The sequence below is a fragment of the Dermacentor variabilis genome, chromosome 1 (assembly GCF_050947875.1).
Source record: "Dermacentor variabilis isolate Ectoservices chromosome 1, ASM5094787v1, whole genome shotgun sequence".
Lineage (NCBI taxonomy): Eukaryota > Metazoa > Arthropoda > Arachnida > Ixodida > Ixodidae > Dermacentor > Dermacentor variabilis.
In genome coordinates, this window is record NC_134568.1 from 51,960,507 (window position 1) to 51,975,746 (window position 15,240).

At 46.4% G+C, this 15,240-nt stretch overlaps 1 protein-coding gene across 1 annotated transcript in view; it reads left to right on the top strand.

Moving 5' to 3' along the window:
* Positions 1-12,247: 12,247 nt before the first annotated feature.
* The window catches only part of Gar1 (Gar1 ribonucleoprotein), a 29,896-nt gene continuing 26,903 nt past the window's right edge, over positions 12,248-15,240 (top strand). Inside the window, exons 1-2 of the mRNA XM_075687333.1 lie at positions 12,248-12,372; positions 14,201-14,433. Of these exons, the coding sequence (XP_075543448.1) occupies positions 14,205-14,433 (229 nt within the window). The 5' untranslated portion in view covers positions 12,248-12,372; positions 14,201-14,204. The remainder of the gene's footprint in view (positions 12,373-14,200; positions 14,434-15,240) is intronic.

Consider the following 15,240-nt stretch of genomic DNA (forward strand, 5'->3'; position numbering starts at 1 on the left):
AGAGGCCACACCTGTAGCAGCACCGAACCAAATCGTAACTCCACCGACTACAACGTCCAACAATGCCTAGACCATACAGGCAAGTCAAAGAAAACTTAAAATTTGGCAATGGAACTGCCGTGTGTACCGGAAGAAGAAAGGGCTGCTGACACAATTGATCGCCCATTCCTCAAAGCCACCGGGGGTCATAGCCCTACAAGAGCCCGGTACCCGACCAACACTACATGGCTACGAAGAATACCACACAAGTCAAGACGACAAGTGGAAGGTAGCCACACTAGTAGACAGAAACATCACAACCATACAACACAGACCCATAGACGACGTGGACATACTACATGTACTTCTTGAAATAATGTACAAAGGCAACCAGAAATTTAACAGAGCGCCTTCATCCTCAACATTTATTGCCCCCCCTCCCTCCCCAGCCAAAGGCGGGCAAACATAGGAAAAGTCTTTGGGGATACCCTCCGCTTCGCTAAAGACAGTCCCCTGGTAATCATAGGCGACTTCAACGCTCAGAACACGCTATGGGGGTACCAGAGGCAGGATTGGAAGGGTCTCCAGCTACAAACACTAATTGAACAGTGTCACCTCACACTCATCAAAGACCCGAACATACCGACGAGGGAAGGGAACATCGTAACACGCGACACCGCTCCTGACCTCGCCTTCATCACTCAAACCACGCAAACCGAATGGCTCAACACACTCGAAAACCTAGGCAGCGATCACTACATACTAAACATAACGCTACAGACTGGACGCCTACGCAGGCAGATCGGCACAGCTAAACTCACTGACTGGCGAAAAATCAGGGAAGCCCAAGAACAGGACGCCGACACAATCACGAACCTGGAAGACTGGTGCGACAACCTCCGTCGACATAAACAACGCCACACAAAGGAAATCGCCAGAACGGAAGAGACCCCAGAGGTGGATCCCCACTTGCTACACCTGTCGGATGCCAAACGGGGCCTTACCGGCCGCTGGAAAAAACAGATATATAACAGGAAACTGAAGACGCGCCTAGCACAAATAACAGCGGAAGCAGAAGAATATGCCATGCAACTCGCCTCAGCGAACTGGTATAGATTCTGTGACTCCTTCGGTGGCACGCTGGACACGGCCAAGACGTGGCACATCCTCAAAGCCATCCTGGACCCCACCAAAACCAAAGGAGAAGGACACAGGGCTCTGGAACGGTTACTACACACCTACCCAGGCAGCCAACAAGACCTCATCGATGCCATCAAGACCAAGTGCTATGGAGATCCCACTCCCACACAACCATGTAGAACACCCTACACAGGACAACCCAACCCACTAATGAACGAACCTATCACCGAAAACGAATTGAGCGCAGTCATCGCAGCCACCACCCGTAACACAGCGGCGGGCACGGACCAAATCACGAATTCGATGATCAGAAACCTGAGCGACAAGTCTATCTCCGCGCTGACGGCCTTTCTCAACCAACACTGGGAACAAGGTACGGTACCGGCGATGTGGAAACACGCACGAACAATCATGATCCCTAAACCGGGCAAGAAATTGGCAATTGAAAACCTCATACCCATATCGCTCACGTCCTGCCTCGGCAAGGTGTACGAAAAAAATTATAAACACGAGACTACAGAGACACTTGGAAGATAAGAAACACCTGCCGGACACTTGTTCGGTTTCCGCGCAGGCCTGTCCACACAAGATGTGCTACTCCAAATCAAGGAAGAAGTCCTCAGTAACGTTTCCCGCAGCGGCGAGCACGTCCTCCTAGCAATCGACATCAAAGGGGCTTTCGACAACGTCAGCCACCAAGGAATCCTAGAAGTGCTGGCCAACACCAACTGCGGCGAGCGAACGTACAAGTATGTTCAGAGCTTCCTGAGCCACCGCACGGCGGAGCTGAAGATGGGAGAGATCCAGACTCCAGTGTATCACCCTGCCAACAAGGGCACACCACAAAATGCTGTCAGCTCTCCCACGCTGTTCAACGTCGCCATGATCGGTCTCGCAAGCAAACTGCAGGACGTAGCAGGTCTTCGGCACGCAATCTACGCAGACGATATAACACTCTGGACCACAACAGGGTCCCTCGTTGAAAAAGAACGGCTGCGAACTGCAGCAAATCTCATCCAAGATTACGTCAGCCAACGGGGTCTACAATGCTCCCCCGAGAAATCTGCATGCGACACCGAGGCCATGTTACCTCCGCGGCATCGACCCGCCCCTGCACGATGATTACGGAAGCCGAAGAGCTGGCCATCGCGTTAGCCATCCGCGAGGGCCTACACGCAAACCAACCACTGACGATCCTCACGGATTCCCAGCAGGCCTGCCGCAACTTCCTACAGGGTAGAATTGGAAGACCTGCTGCACAAGTCCTAGCCGGAATACTCAAGGAGGACTCTGAGGACTTCACCACCCAAACCATCATCTGGATACCGGGCCACACTGGCATCACGGGCAACCTGCAAGCCGACAGAGCAGCTCGAGGATTCGTACATAACCGAGCGCTCATCACGCCGGCTGCAGAAGTCCTGGACCCTGTTGACCTCGAGTATTCAGCCATCGTGAACTACCACAGAGGGCGTCGCTTGCGATATCCACCACCGCATCCAAACCTAAAGACAGAAGATGCCGCTGCCTGGCGTAGGCTCCAGACAGGCACTTACACGAACCTACACATATTACATCGGATACACCCCACAGCCTACAGGGACGAATGCCCATGATGTGGGGCCACACCAACCCTATACCACATAACGTGGGAGTGCACACTACACAACATAGAACACCCAGACACGAACACCACGAGGAAACAATGGGAGGCACTGCTGTCCAGCTCGGCCCTCGACGACCAGCTCAAGCTGATAAAGAGAGCTGAGAAGATGGCAAGAGCCAGCGGAGCCCTGGACTAAGGGCCCCGACCATTAGTGGTTTTTCTGATTATTCTTTTAATAAAGTTTATCTATCTATCTGGTGCAGCGGTGGCGTAGAGGTAGAACACCCGCCTCGCGTGCAAGAGGTCCGTGGTTCGAATCCCGGTGCCGGCAATTTTCCACCGCTGATAAAATTGCACAAACAGGCCTGGAGTGTGGCCTGATCCCGGTGACCAGAACCGGTAACGCACTCCCTCACCAGAGCAGGATTGGCCACCCTGGTGCAGTACTTGGCCACAACCTCCTGTATGAACACAACAATCAAACCCCGGCCCTCAGTCCCCAGCAGCTGCGAAGCAACTGACCACGGCGGCTGTCAGACCTGCGACGCAGCAGAGGGTGCTAAGAATCACTGGCTCCGGACAGGCCGCCATTGGAATATGAACCTGGCAACGTTTAACGCTAGAACGTTATCTAGTGAGGCGAGTCTAGCAGTGCTATTCATCATCATCATCATCAGCCTAGTTACGCCCACTGCAGGGCAAAGGCCTCTCCCATACTTCTCCAACTACCCCGGTCATGTACTAATTGTGGCCATGTTGTCCCTGCAAACGTCTTAATGTCATCCGCCCACCTAACTTTCTGCCGCCCCCTGCTACGCATCCCTTCCCTTGGAATCCAGTCCGTAACCCTTAGTGACCATCGGTTATCTTCCCTCCTCATTACATGTCCGGCCCATGCCCATTTCTTTTTCTTGATTTCAACTAAGATGTCGTTTACCCGCGTTTGTTGCCTCACCCAATCTGCTCTTTTCTTATCCCTTAACGTCACACCCATCATTCTTCTTTCCATAGCTCGTTGCGTCGTCCTCAATTTCAGCAGAACCCTTTTCGTAAGCCTCCAGGTTTCTGCCCCATATGTGAGTACTGGTAACACACAGCTGTTATACACTTTCCTTTTGAGGGATAGTGGCAACCTGCTGTTCATGATTTGAGAATGCCTGCCAAACGCACCCCAGCCCATTCTTATTCTTCTGGTTATTTCAGTCTCATGATCCGGATCCGTGGTCACTACCTGCCCTAAGTAGATATATTCCCTTACCCCTTCCAGTGCTTCGCTACCTAGCGTAAACTGCTGTTCTCTTCCGAGCCTGTTAAACATTACTTTAGTTTTCTGCAGATTAATTTTCAGACCCACCCTTCTGCTTTGCCTCTCCAGGTCAGTGAGCATGCATTGCAATTGGTCTCCTGAGTTACTAAGCAAGGCAATATCATCAGCGAATCGCAAGTTGCTAAGGTATTCTCCATCAACTTTTATCCCCAATTCTTCCCACTCCAGGCCTCTGAATACCTCCTGTAAACATGCTGTGAATAGCATTGGAGATATCTTATCTCCCTGTCTGACGCCTTTCTTTATAGGGATTTTGTTGCTTTCTTTGTGGAGGACTACGGTGGCTGTGGAGCCGCTATATATATCTTCCAGTATCTTTACATATGGCTCATCTACACCCTGATTCCGTAATGCCTCCATGACTGCTGAGGTTTCGACTGAATCAAACGCTTTCTCGTAATCAATGAAAGCTATATATAAGGGTTGTTTATATTCGGCACATTTCTCTATCACTTGATTGATAGTGTGAATATGGTCTATTGTTGAGTAGCCTTTACGGAATCCTGCCTGGTCCTTTGGTTGACAGAAGTCTAAGGTGTTCCTGATTCTATTTGCGATTACCTTAGTAAATACTTTGTAGGCAACGGACAGTAAGCTGATCGGTCTATAATGTTTCAAGTCTTTGGCGTCCCCTTTCTTATGGATTAGGATTATGTTAGCGTTCCTCCAAGATTCCGGTACGCTCGAGGTTATGAGGCATTGCGTATACAGGGTGGCCAGTTTCTCTAGAACAATCTGACCACCATCCTTCAACAAATCTGCTGTTACCTGATCCTCCCCAGCTGCCTTCCCCCTTTGCATAGCTCCTAAGGCTTTCTTTACTTCTTCTGGCGTTACCTGTGGGATTTCGAATTCCTCTAGGCTATTCTCTCTTCCACTATCGTCGTGGGTGCCACTGGTACTGTATATTTCTCTATAGAAATCCTCAGCCACTTGAACTATCTCATCCATATTAGTAACGATATTGCCGGCTTTGTCTCTTAACGCACACATCTGATTCTTGCCTATTCCTAGTTTCTTCTTCACTGTTTTTAGGCTTCCTCCGTTCCTGAGAGCCTGTTCAATTCTATCCATATTATAGTTCCTGATGTCCGCTGTCTTACGCTTGTTGATTAACTTAGAAAGTTCTGCCAGTTCTATTGTAGCTGTAGGGTTAGAGGCTTTCATACATTGGCGTTTCTTGATCAGATCTTTCGTCTCCTGCGATAGCTTACTGGTTTCCTGTCTAACGGAGTTACCACCGACTTCTATTGCGCACTCCTTAATGGTTCCCATGAGATAGTCGTTCATTGCTTCAACACTAAGGTCCTCTTCCTGAGTTAAAGCCGAATACCTGTTCTGTAGCTTGATCCGGAATTCCTCTAGTTTCCCTCTTACCGCTAACTCATTGATTGGCTTCTTGTGTACCAGTTTCTTCCGTTCCCTCCTCAAGTCTAGGCTAATTCGAGTTCTTACCATCCTATGGTCACTGCAGCGTACCTTGCCGAGCACGTCTACATCTTGTATGATGCCAGGGTTCGCGCAGAGTATGAAGTCGATTTCATTTCTAGTCTCACCATTCGGGCTCCTCCACGTCCACTTTCGACTAACCCGCTTGCGGAAAAAGGTGTTCATTATCCGCATATTATTCTGTTCTGCAAACTCTACTAATAATTCTCCTCTGCTATTCCTAGAGCCTATGCCATATTCCCCCACTGACTTGTCTCCAGCCTGCTTCTTGCCTACCCTGGCATTGAAGTCGCCCATCAGTATAGTGTATTTTGTTTTGACTTTACCCATCGCCGATTCCACGTCTTCATAAAAGCTTTCGACTTCCTGGTCATCATGACTGCATGTAGGGGCATAGACTTGTACCACCTTCAATTTGTACCTCTTATTAAGTTTCACAACAAGACCTGCCACCCTCTCGTTAATGCTATAGAATTCCTGTATGTTACCAGCTATTTCCTTATTAATCAGGAATTCGACTCCTAGTTCTCGTCTCTCCGCTAAGCCCCTCCGCTTAGCAGTGCTATTAGAGGGCAGTAAATGGGATATAATAGGGCTCAGTGAAGTTAGGAGGCCAAAAGAAGCATATACAGTGCTAAAAAGTGGGCACGTCCTGTGCTACCGGGGCTTAGCGGAGAGAAGAGAACTAAGAGTCGGATTCCTGATTAATAAGAATATAGCTGGTAACATACAGGAATTCTATAGCATTAACGAGAGGGTGGCAGGTCTTGTTGTGAAACTTAATAAGAGGTACAAAATGAAGATTGTACAGGTCTACGCCCCTGCATCCAGTCATGATGACCAGGAAGTGGAAAGCTTCTATGAAGACGTAGAATCGGCGATGGGTAGAGTAAAAACTAAATACACTATACTAATGGGCGACTTTAATGCCAAGGTAGGCAAGAAGCAGGCTGGAGACAAGGCAGTGGGGGAATATGGCATAGGCAATAGGAATAGCAGGGGAGAGTTATTAGTAGAGTTTGCAGAACAGAATAATATGAGGATAATGAATACCTTCTTCCGCAAGCGGGATAGCCGAAAATGGACGTGAAGGAGCCCGAACGGCGAGACCAGAAATGAAATAGACTTCATACTCTGCGCTAACCCTGGCATCATACAAGATGTGGACGTGCTCGGCAAGGTGCGCTGCAGTGACCACAGGATGGTAAGAACTTGAATTAGCCTAGACCTGAGGAGGGAACGGAAGAAACTGGTACATAAGAAGCCGATCAATGAGTTAGCGGTAAGAGGGAAAATAGAGGAATTCCAGATCAAGCTACAGAACAGGTATTCGGCTTTAACTCAGGAAGAGGACCTTAGTGTTGAAGCAATGAACGACAATCTTGTGGGCATCATTAAGGAGTGTGCAATGGAAGTCGGTGGTAACTCCGTTAGGCAGGATATACCAGCAAACTATCGCAGGAGACTAAAGATCTGATCAAGAAACGACAATGTATGAAAGCACCTAACCCTGCAGCTAGAATAGAACTGGCAGAACTTTCGAAGTTCATCAACAAGCGTAAGACAGCTGACATAAGGAAGTATAATATGGATAGAATTGAACATGCTCTCAGGAAAGGAGGAAGCCTAAAAACAGTGAAGAAGAAACTAGGAATTGGCAAAAATCAGATGTATCCGTTAAGAGACAAAGCCGGCAATATCATTACTAATATGGATGAGATAGTTCAAGTGGCTGAGGAGTTCTATAGAGATTTATACAGTACCAGTGGCACCACGACGATAATGGAAGAGAAAATAGTCTAGAGGAGTTCGAAATTCCAAAGGTAACGCCGGAAGAAGTAAAGAAAGCCTTGGGAGATATGCAAAGGGGGAAGGCAGCTGGGGAGGATCAGGTAACAGCAGATTTCTTGAAGGATGGTGGACAGATTGTTCTAGAGAAACTGGCCACCCTGTATACGCAATGCCTCATGACCTCGAGCGTACCGGAATCTTGGAAGAACGCTAACATAATCCTAATCCATAAGAAAGGGGACGCCAAAGACTTGAAAAATTATAGACCGATCAGCTTACTGTCCGTTGCCTACAAACTATTTACTAAGGTAATCGCAAATAGAATCAGGAACACCCTAGACTTCTGTCAAGCAAAGGACCAGGCAGGATTCCGTAAAGGCTACTCAACAATAGATCATATTCACACTATCAATCAGGTGATAGAGAAATGTGCGGAATATAACCAACCCTTATATATAGCTTTCATTGATTACGAGGAAGCGTTTGATTATGTCGAAACCTCAGCAGTCATGGAGGCATTACGGAATCAGGGTGTAGATGAGCCATATGTAAAAATACTGAAAGATATATATAGCGGCTCCACAGCCACCGTAGTCCTCCACAAAGAAAGTAACAAAATCCCTATAAAGAAAGGCGTCAGACAGGGAGATACGATATCTCCAATGCTATTCACAGCATGTTTACAGGAGGTATTCAGAGGCCTGGAGTGGGAAGAATTGGGGATAAAAGTTAATGGACAATACCTTAGTAACTTGCGATTCGCTGATGATATTGCCTTGCTTAGTAACTCAGGGGACCAATTGCAATGCATGCTCACTGACCTGGAGAGGCAAAGCAGAAGAGTGTGTCTAAAAACTAATCTGCAGAAAACTAAAGTAATGCTTAACAGTCTCGGAAGAGAACAGCAATTTACAATAGGCAGCGAGGCACTGGAAGTCGTAAGGGAATACATCTACTTAGGGCAGGTAGTGACGGCGGATCCGGATCATGAGACGGAAATAATCAGAAGAATAAGAATGGGCTTGGGTGCGTTTGGCAGGCATTCTCAGATCATGAACAGCAGGTTGCCATTATCCCTCAAGAGAAAAGTATATAACAGCTGTGTCTTACCAGTACTCACCTACGGGGCAGAAACCTGGAGGCTTACGAAAAGGGTTCTACTCAAATTGAGGACAACGCAACGAGCTATGGAAAGAAGAATGATAGGTGTAACGTTAAGGGATAAGAAAAGAGCAGATTGGGTGAGGGAACAAACGCGAGTTAATGACATCTTAGTTGAAATCAAGAAAAAGAAATGGGTATGGGCAGGACATGTAATGAGGAGGGAAGATAACCGATGGTCATTAAGGGTTACGGACTGGATCCCAAGGGAAGGGAAGCGTAGCAGGGGGCGGCAGAAAGGTAGGTGGGCGGATGAGATTAAGAAGTTTGCAGGCACGGCATTGCCACAATTAGTACACGACCGGGGTTGTTGGAGAAGTATGGGAGAGGCCTTTGCCCTGCAGTGGGCGTAACCATGATGATGATGATGATGATGATGATCTATCTATCTATCTATCTATCTATCTATCTATCTATCTATCTATCTATCTATCTATCTATCTATCTATCTATCTATCTATTTTGAAGTGAGGGAAGCTCGCAGTAAAATTGAGTATGAAGAACGCCCGAGGAATATGGAAGAAAGTAAATGGGCTGGGAGAGTGTTCAGGTATCTGTACAGAAAAAAACATTGATTCACAGTGGAGGAAAAGAACTAGAGGAAGCTTACCAATAAGTATGTGGCCTGTAGGGTGGGCAACACAGCAACAAAGGTCAAGCGGAAAGTCAGAGAGGCTGAAATAATCTCATGGGTGGCGGCAATGGAAAAGAAACCTGCCATGAGTAACTACTTAAGAGGAAAAAACGAAATCAGGAAAGAAATAATTTATGATAACTAAAAGGGAAGCTCATTACTTTTCGGAGCGAGATCGGGATGCCTTAGAACACGCACCTATAAAGCGAGATATAAGAAGGAAGAAGAAGCATGTGCTTGCTGCGGTAAAACTAGGCAAACTATGGAGCATGTTTTATTAGAATGTGAAGACGCCTACCCAGCAGTCGATTTAGGCTCCGCCTCCTTGAATTGGGTTCAGCGGGAGCAGTGGAAAAGTAAACATGTCCGCAATAGGCATTAGTAAGAGGCGATTGGAGGATTGGTGGACGAAAAGTAGGGAAACGAGAAAAAACGGAGACGTACAAAAGCACAGTTAGCAATAGGGGATCAGAAAATTTGGGTGTGGGAGTTCATAGTGTTTATTTTTTATATTTTTTATTGTTTAACTTAGGTAGGACATTAGGAAGTATAATAGCAAGAGCTTGGTGGCGCAACCCACCGCCCCGTTCCAAAGGGAACGCTCATAACATCCATCCATCCATCCACCCATAATAATTGCGGCATGCATAGGAAACTCTATGGCGGCATGCATAGAGTTTCCTACAATAATTCTTGTAGGAAACTCTATGGCGGCATGCACTCTAGGGGCGCTATTTTCGACACGCATAGCGGCTGCACGGCCGCCATTATCCGCCATGTTGACTCTCTGAGTGGTTGTGGAGAGCTCACGTGCCTTGAAATTTGTGCCGGGAAACGGAAGTTTTGCGAAATGTCAATTTGCGTTTTCATCAAGATGACGAAACGTGACGTGGAGCTGCAAATTTTATGGACTAATACATTTTTTTGGTCCTTGGCAGCTATATTGCGATGTTAGCGCTTCAAAAAGAATGTGAGCGGTAGCATGCACTACCAGTGCAATGCATGTGCAATTGCGCGAATATGTGGTGGCTATCCAAGATATGCGCCATGCCAGCTTGCTGATTGGCTGAAGGAATATCTCGTGAGGGGCGTCACAGGAAGGGCTGTTTCGTAAACGTCCGTCGTGGGAGACGCCCGCTCCATGAGAGCCCAAAGCTCTCGTGGCCTGCAGGACCTGAATAAAGTTGATTTCCTTCCTTCCTTCGTAAACGTCATTTTGACGAAGCGTGACGTTGCGCTGGGCCGCCATTGCTGAGATTTAACGCCATAATTTTTGCTGCGACTATAGTGTACTAGTACACTATAGCTGCGACGAGCCGCGCGAATTATGCTAATGAGCAGCCATATGCAATGGCAGCCCAGAGGAATGCGTATCGCCACATTTTCCCCGTCGTTTGGCGCCACGAAAATCTTTTGTACATAACGCGTGCTCATAGTATTTGCATCGCTCTCGGGTGGTATTGGCATTTGTGTTTGGGGCCATCATTTTTTAAAAGAACGCGTTTATATGAAATAATATTGGTTGAACATAGCAAACTTTCAGCAATGTTGTCCACTTTTCACTGCTGCGTTTGTATTGTAATGAAGATTGATGCCTTTTCGCACAGTCAAAAGTTATGACAACGGCCTCTTTCTAATTTATAAAAAGAAATGTACGCAAGACGGCGCCTTAAAGTTTCCTCCCGCGGTGCGAGTAACCAGCGAAATGAACAAGAAATGGCAGCGCCGGCGCTTGCGTCGCGCTAGTGGATATCTCTGGCGCGCGCAACGCTATCGGTGATATTCGGCCGTTTCTCAGCCAGCCGAGTCGGGCTGAGTCACTTGCGTTTCATGAGATAGCGATAACGTGGCCTAGAACGTGCGCGCATCACCACTGATAGGTCGTGTATATTGTCTCAAGCAAGAAAACAAGCGCGTTGGCGCCAACATGCGATGACTCATTCCATTTTTCCGGGGACACGCATCCTAGCTATTGAAGCAGACGACGGAAGCGAGAAGCGTTTTCGACGGAATAATCATACGCTTTAAGATAGCTGCTTTATTTTTACAGCGGAGGAAAGCTGTTTTGCTTTACCGATAACGCCACATTCAGTGCCTTCATTTCAGTTTCCTAGGCGAAATTAGGGTGGCTGGAATTCTAGCCACCCTAGCGAAATGTCAAGTTGGCGTCACGTTACGTAAGCAAAACGGGGCCACCAGCGCCATTTTGTTTGCGTCGCGCTTACGTCACGCATCGAAGAAAATGGCGGAATGTCCAGAATAGCGCAGTCGCGTGTCGCTGCTGGCAGAGCACGCTTATACGCGAGCAGACGACGCAGCATAGTTTTACGTCACTATTTTTTGTGACCCACGTGACCAAGCCGTGCTGCGTGTCCTCTCCTACGACGTCATAGCATCACCCAGAGCCAAGAAACCGAAACCGAAATCGCTCGATATAATAATGCGTTTATTAAATTATTTATCGGGTATATATGAATCCCGTAGTGTGTATCGTGCTTCCTGAAGCAGTACGCAACTCTCGAATCGAAGAACGCATGAACGAAAATCCGTGAGTAAGTTAATTTTGTCTTCTTGGACGATTAGCTCATATTACTGTGTGACTGTTTGTGACATACTGCCCCGCCAGCACTTCGCTGTCCGTCCCTGCAACGAACCTTTACTATCGTTGCCATATCAGCATAGACAAAGAGATATCAGCGTCAACAGTCGCCGACAAAATGGCGCCAAGCGCTTGCAATGCCTCAACGCCCATGAAGGAAGGAAAAAAGTTTGGCATCCTTCCTCTATGGCAACGCCAGCCAGTTAGTCGTCTGCTACCTACACTAGTCAAAACTACGGTGTGGAATATGTAGTTTTCACGCTACAGTACTGCTACAAAAATGGCTTCGTGTAGCTGGGCAGAGCTCACGGAGTGGCAGAGCTACACTTCTTTTCTACAATAATTAAAAAAAGATAAATGAATTGTTACACTACTTACACTCGTTCAGCCAGTGTAAGTAAAAAAAAAAAAAATGTCCTATCCGGGTAATCCACAGTACTTTTCATGCTCGAACTGTTTCTTTATTAGTAACGTACATATCACTATTTAAGTTTATTACATGTCACTTTTAGTGTAGTTTTCTACTAGGAAGCTTCGCCATCGAAAGCAAAGAAACATAGAAAGCTGGAGAGAGTCTGGCAACGTTCGAGGCGCCTCGCTTGCCTTCGTTGCGTTCTCCATGTGTTTTGGCACGTGTTAACCATCCGCCGCGGCTGTAACTGCTTTGTGGGTTAACATTTGATAAGGTAATGTATATGACGAGATCGGACTTGCTTTTTTTGTCGTACTGGTACACCTATTGCAGCTTTGATAGCAATTCTGAACTCGAAAAGTGCTTCCCGAATTGAGTGTGACAGCCGTTGTGAGAGAAAAAAAAACACCGGTTTCTCGAAGAGGCTGTATTGCATTGTCAACTTCTATCTAGCCCATAATTGTTTTCTGTAGGCAGACTATCCGTGTGATGGCAGCAAGGAGGACAGCAATGCTTTGCGATCGTCAAGAAATGTCTTGATCAATTTCAGAAATCGCTATTTATTACAGTGGAACATTGAAGACGCAGACGGGCCAGGCCACCTCTCCTGTGTCATCCAACTTCATGTGTTAAAAGCTTGCACATCGCGGCGCGCTGACAGTACACGGTTATTGAAAACGTGGGAACCTCGGTTGCATTTGTCATACCAACAGGCTTATGTGCAATGTGCGATAAATGTCACGTCCACAAGGGGCCTTTTCAGCGCAATACGCCAATTTCTAGGAACAAACCTAAGCAAAATGTTTGTATGAAAGCATCACTCCGTCGTGGAGCATTGAAGATCATTAAATCGCAGTCTGTTGTCACATTGGTTGTAGTGTAATGTAGTTGCAACGTAAGTAATGCAGTTGTATCATGGTAGGAATAAGTATAGCCAGTTATTTTGCCCTTTTATAAGTATATGAATAGATTCGCGCGACATTTTACCAGCTCATAACTGAGTGACAACTTAGTGTTAGCATTTGTAAGGTGGTCTAATTTTTCCTTTTGAGTTTGGTGGTAGCGAAGCAGGTAGTGGGAAAATTGTAACGATTATCAGCATATCTGCTATGTTGACCTTTCAGTTTAGCACCAGAGAAAAAAAAAAAACTGGAGAAAAAGGCGTAGTGTGTTCAGGCGACAATGTTCCATTAAATATTTTCTTAATAAATATGAATGTTTCATTTAACGGTTAGGGCATTATGTCTGCCGTTGCTTTACTTAAAATTTCCTGACTTGGCAGTGTTGCTTAGATAAGCAAGGTACATAACCTACTGGGTCCCTGCTTACAAGAAAATTGACCATATGTTTTCTGATCTGAAGTTTATTCCAGTGACGTTTAATATAATTCTGGTGTGCACTCTAGTGTATTTTCTGGCAGAATGCACTTCAGGGCCTGATGTGCCATGTTTGCATTACACTACAAATACAGGTTTTAAATATAAGGTTTGTTGCAACAGAAGTTGATACCTGAAATTCTTGACACGACCTGCAAAAGAGTGCTAACTTGGGCCGGTTGGTACATGTAGATAAACAGAACAGTGCATGCTACAGGATGAACAGAAAGACACTGACAGGGCTTTGTCTGTTTCATTCTGTTTGTCCTGTTCCATGCGCTGTTACTCTGTTTAGCTTAGACATGACAGAGAAGCTGAGAAGACAATTTATTGTTTGTCTTCTAGTTCCTATTATCTTCTGACAGATTTAATAGGGCTACCTGGTTTTTGGTCTATTGCACTGGTCTATTGACTTTTTTTCCTGTTACCAAAGTATGCTTTGCTAATTGAATGCTTGTTTGCTATTCAGCATGTATGTAATACCATGTCACCCTTACACCGTACGATTGCTAAGTTGTCACTGCTGATTACGTTTGGTTACTGATTTGAAGCCACGACTGCTGCATGGAGGAAATTTGCTCAGGAACAAACTCGGTTGCAGTTTTTGAGGCAGCTCCGACAACATTCGCAATGCTCCTTTGGCCCAAGAACTCATAACATAGAGATGACCGTTGTCTTCACTTTTGTTTGTTTGTTTCACGTGCAATTATGTGCTTTCCTATGCAGTGCCATGAGCAGAGGCTTCGGTGGGGGCGGAAACTTCCGCGGAGGCCATGGAGGTTTCCGTGGTGGCAGCGGCGGCGGCGGCTTTCGTGGGGGCAGTGGCGGTGGCTTCCGGGGAGGCCGGGGAGGTGATCGGGGGGGATTTGGTGGTCGTGGCGGAGGCCGTGGTGGCAGAGGTGGCTTTGGTGGTGGTTTTCGGAGTGGCTTCGACCAGGGACCTCCTGAAGAGGTTATTGGCAAGTATCTGCTTGTTGTTTCCCTCATGTAGTAGAGTGAGAAAGTAGAAATGGGTTTCAGGGCAGGCATGATACACCAGTGCTCATTCTTAAATTCTAGTCTCTTCTTATCATCTGTGGCCAGTTTATTCCAATATCATCAAAGGTAGTCACCTGCACCACTTCATTCTATATAGAAGAAGGAAAAGAAACATGATTTATATAGAATTACCTAAATATCATAGCCAAGGTGCCTGAAAGGCTTGAAGTTAGACACAGACCAATTTTATGCATTCAAATTCACTGAAAAAGGGAGTTGTGTTATAACTATATGAATAATAGCAATTGTAAAAACGATTTGGTTTCCAACTAAGCTTGTTTCCTGGGAGAAGCACTTGAAAAAAATGCTTGGGTAGTGTGTACTCATGCATACATTGTGTAAATCTACCTAAAATGGTAGGATAATTACTTTAAGATGTAATGTTTCATGTTAAAATACAATGGCAGTGTACAGTGCTAGAGATTCAAATGTGATGCTCGGAGCACATGGCTGCCGGTGCTTGCTGTGCCACCCATGGGGGCTGGGAATATCAAGCTGATGCATTGTGGTATAAAATAAGAGTGAGAGCATTTGTGATGCACGATTGCAATTGGCCCCTCAGAGCTTGCCCTGTGCTCATCAGTGGCGCAACAAGTGGCGGCCATGTGGTTTGAGTATTGCAACCGAATCGCTGATCACTGTGCATCTGTTGTTTTAGCACAGATTTTTGCCATTATATTGTGTACATTGTGGGGAGCACATGCACCCATCTTCTCCTGCGTACTCAC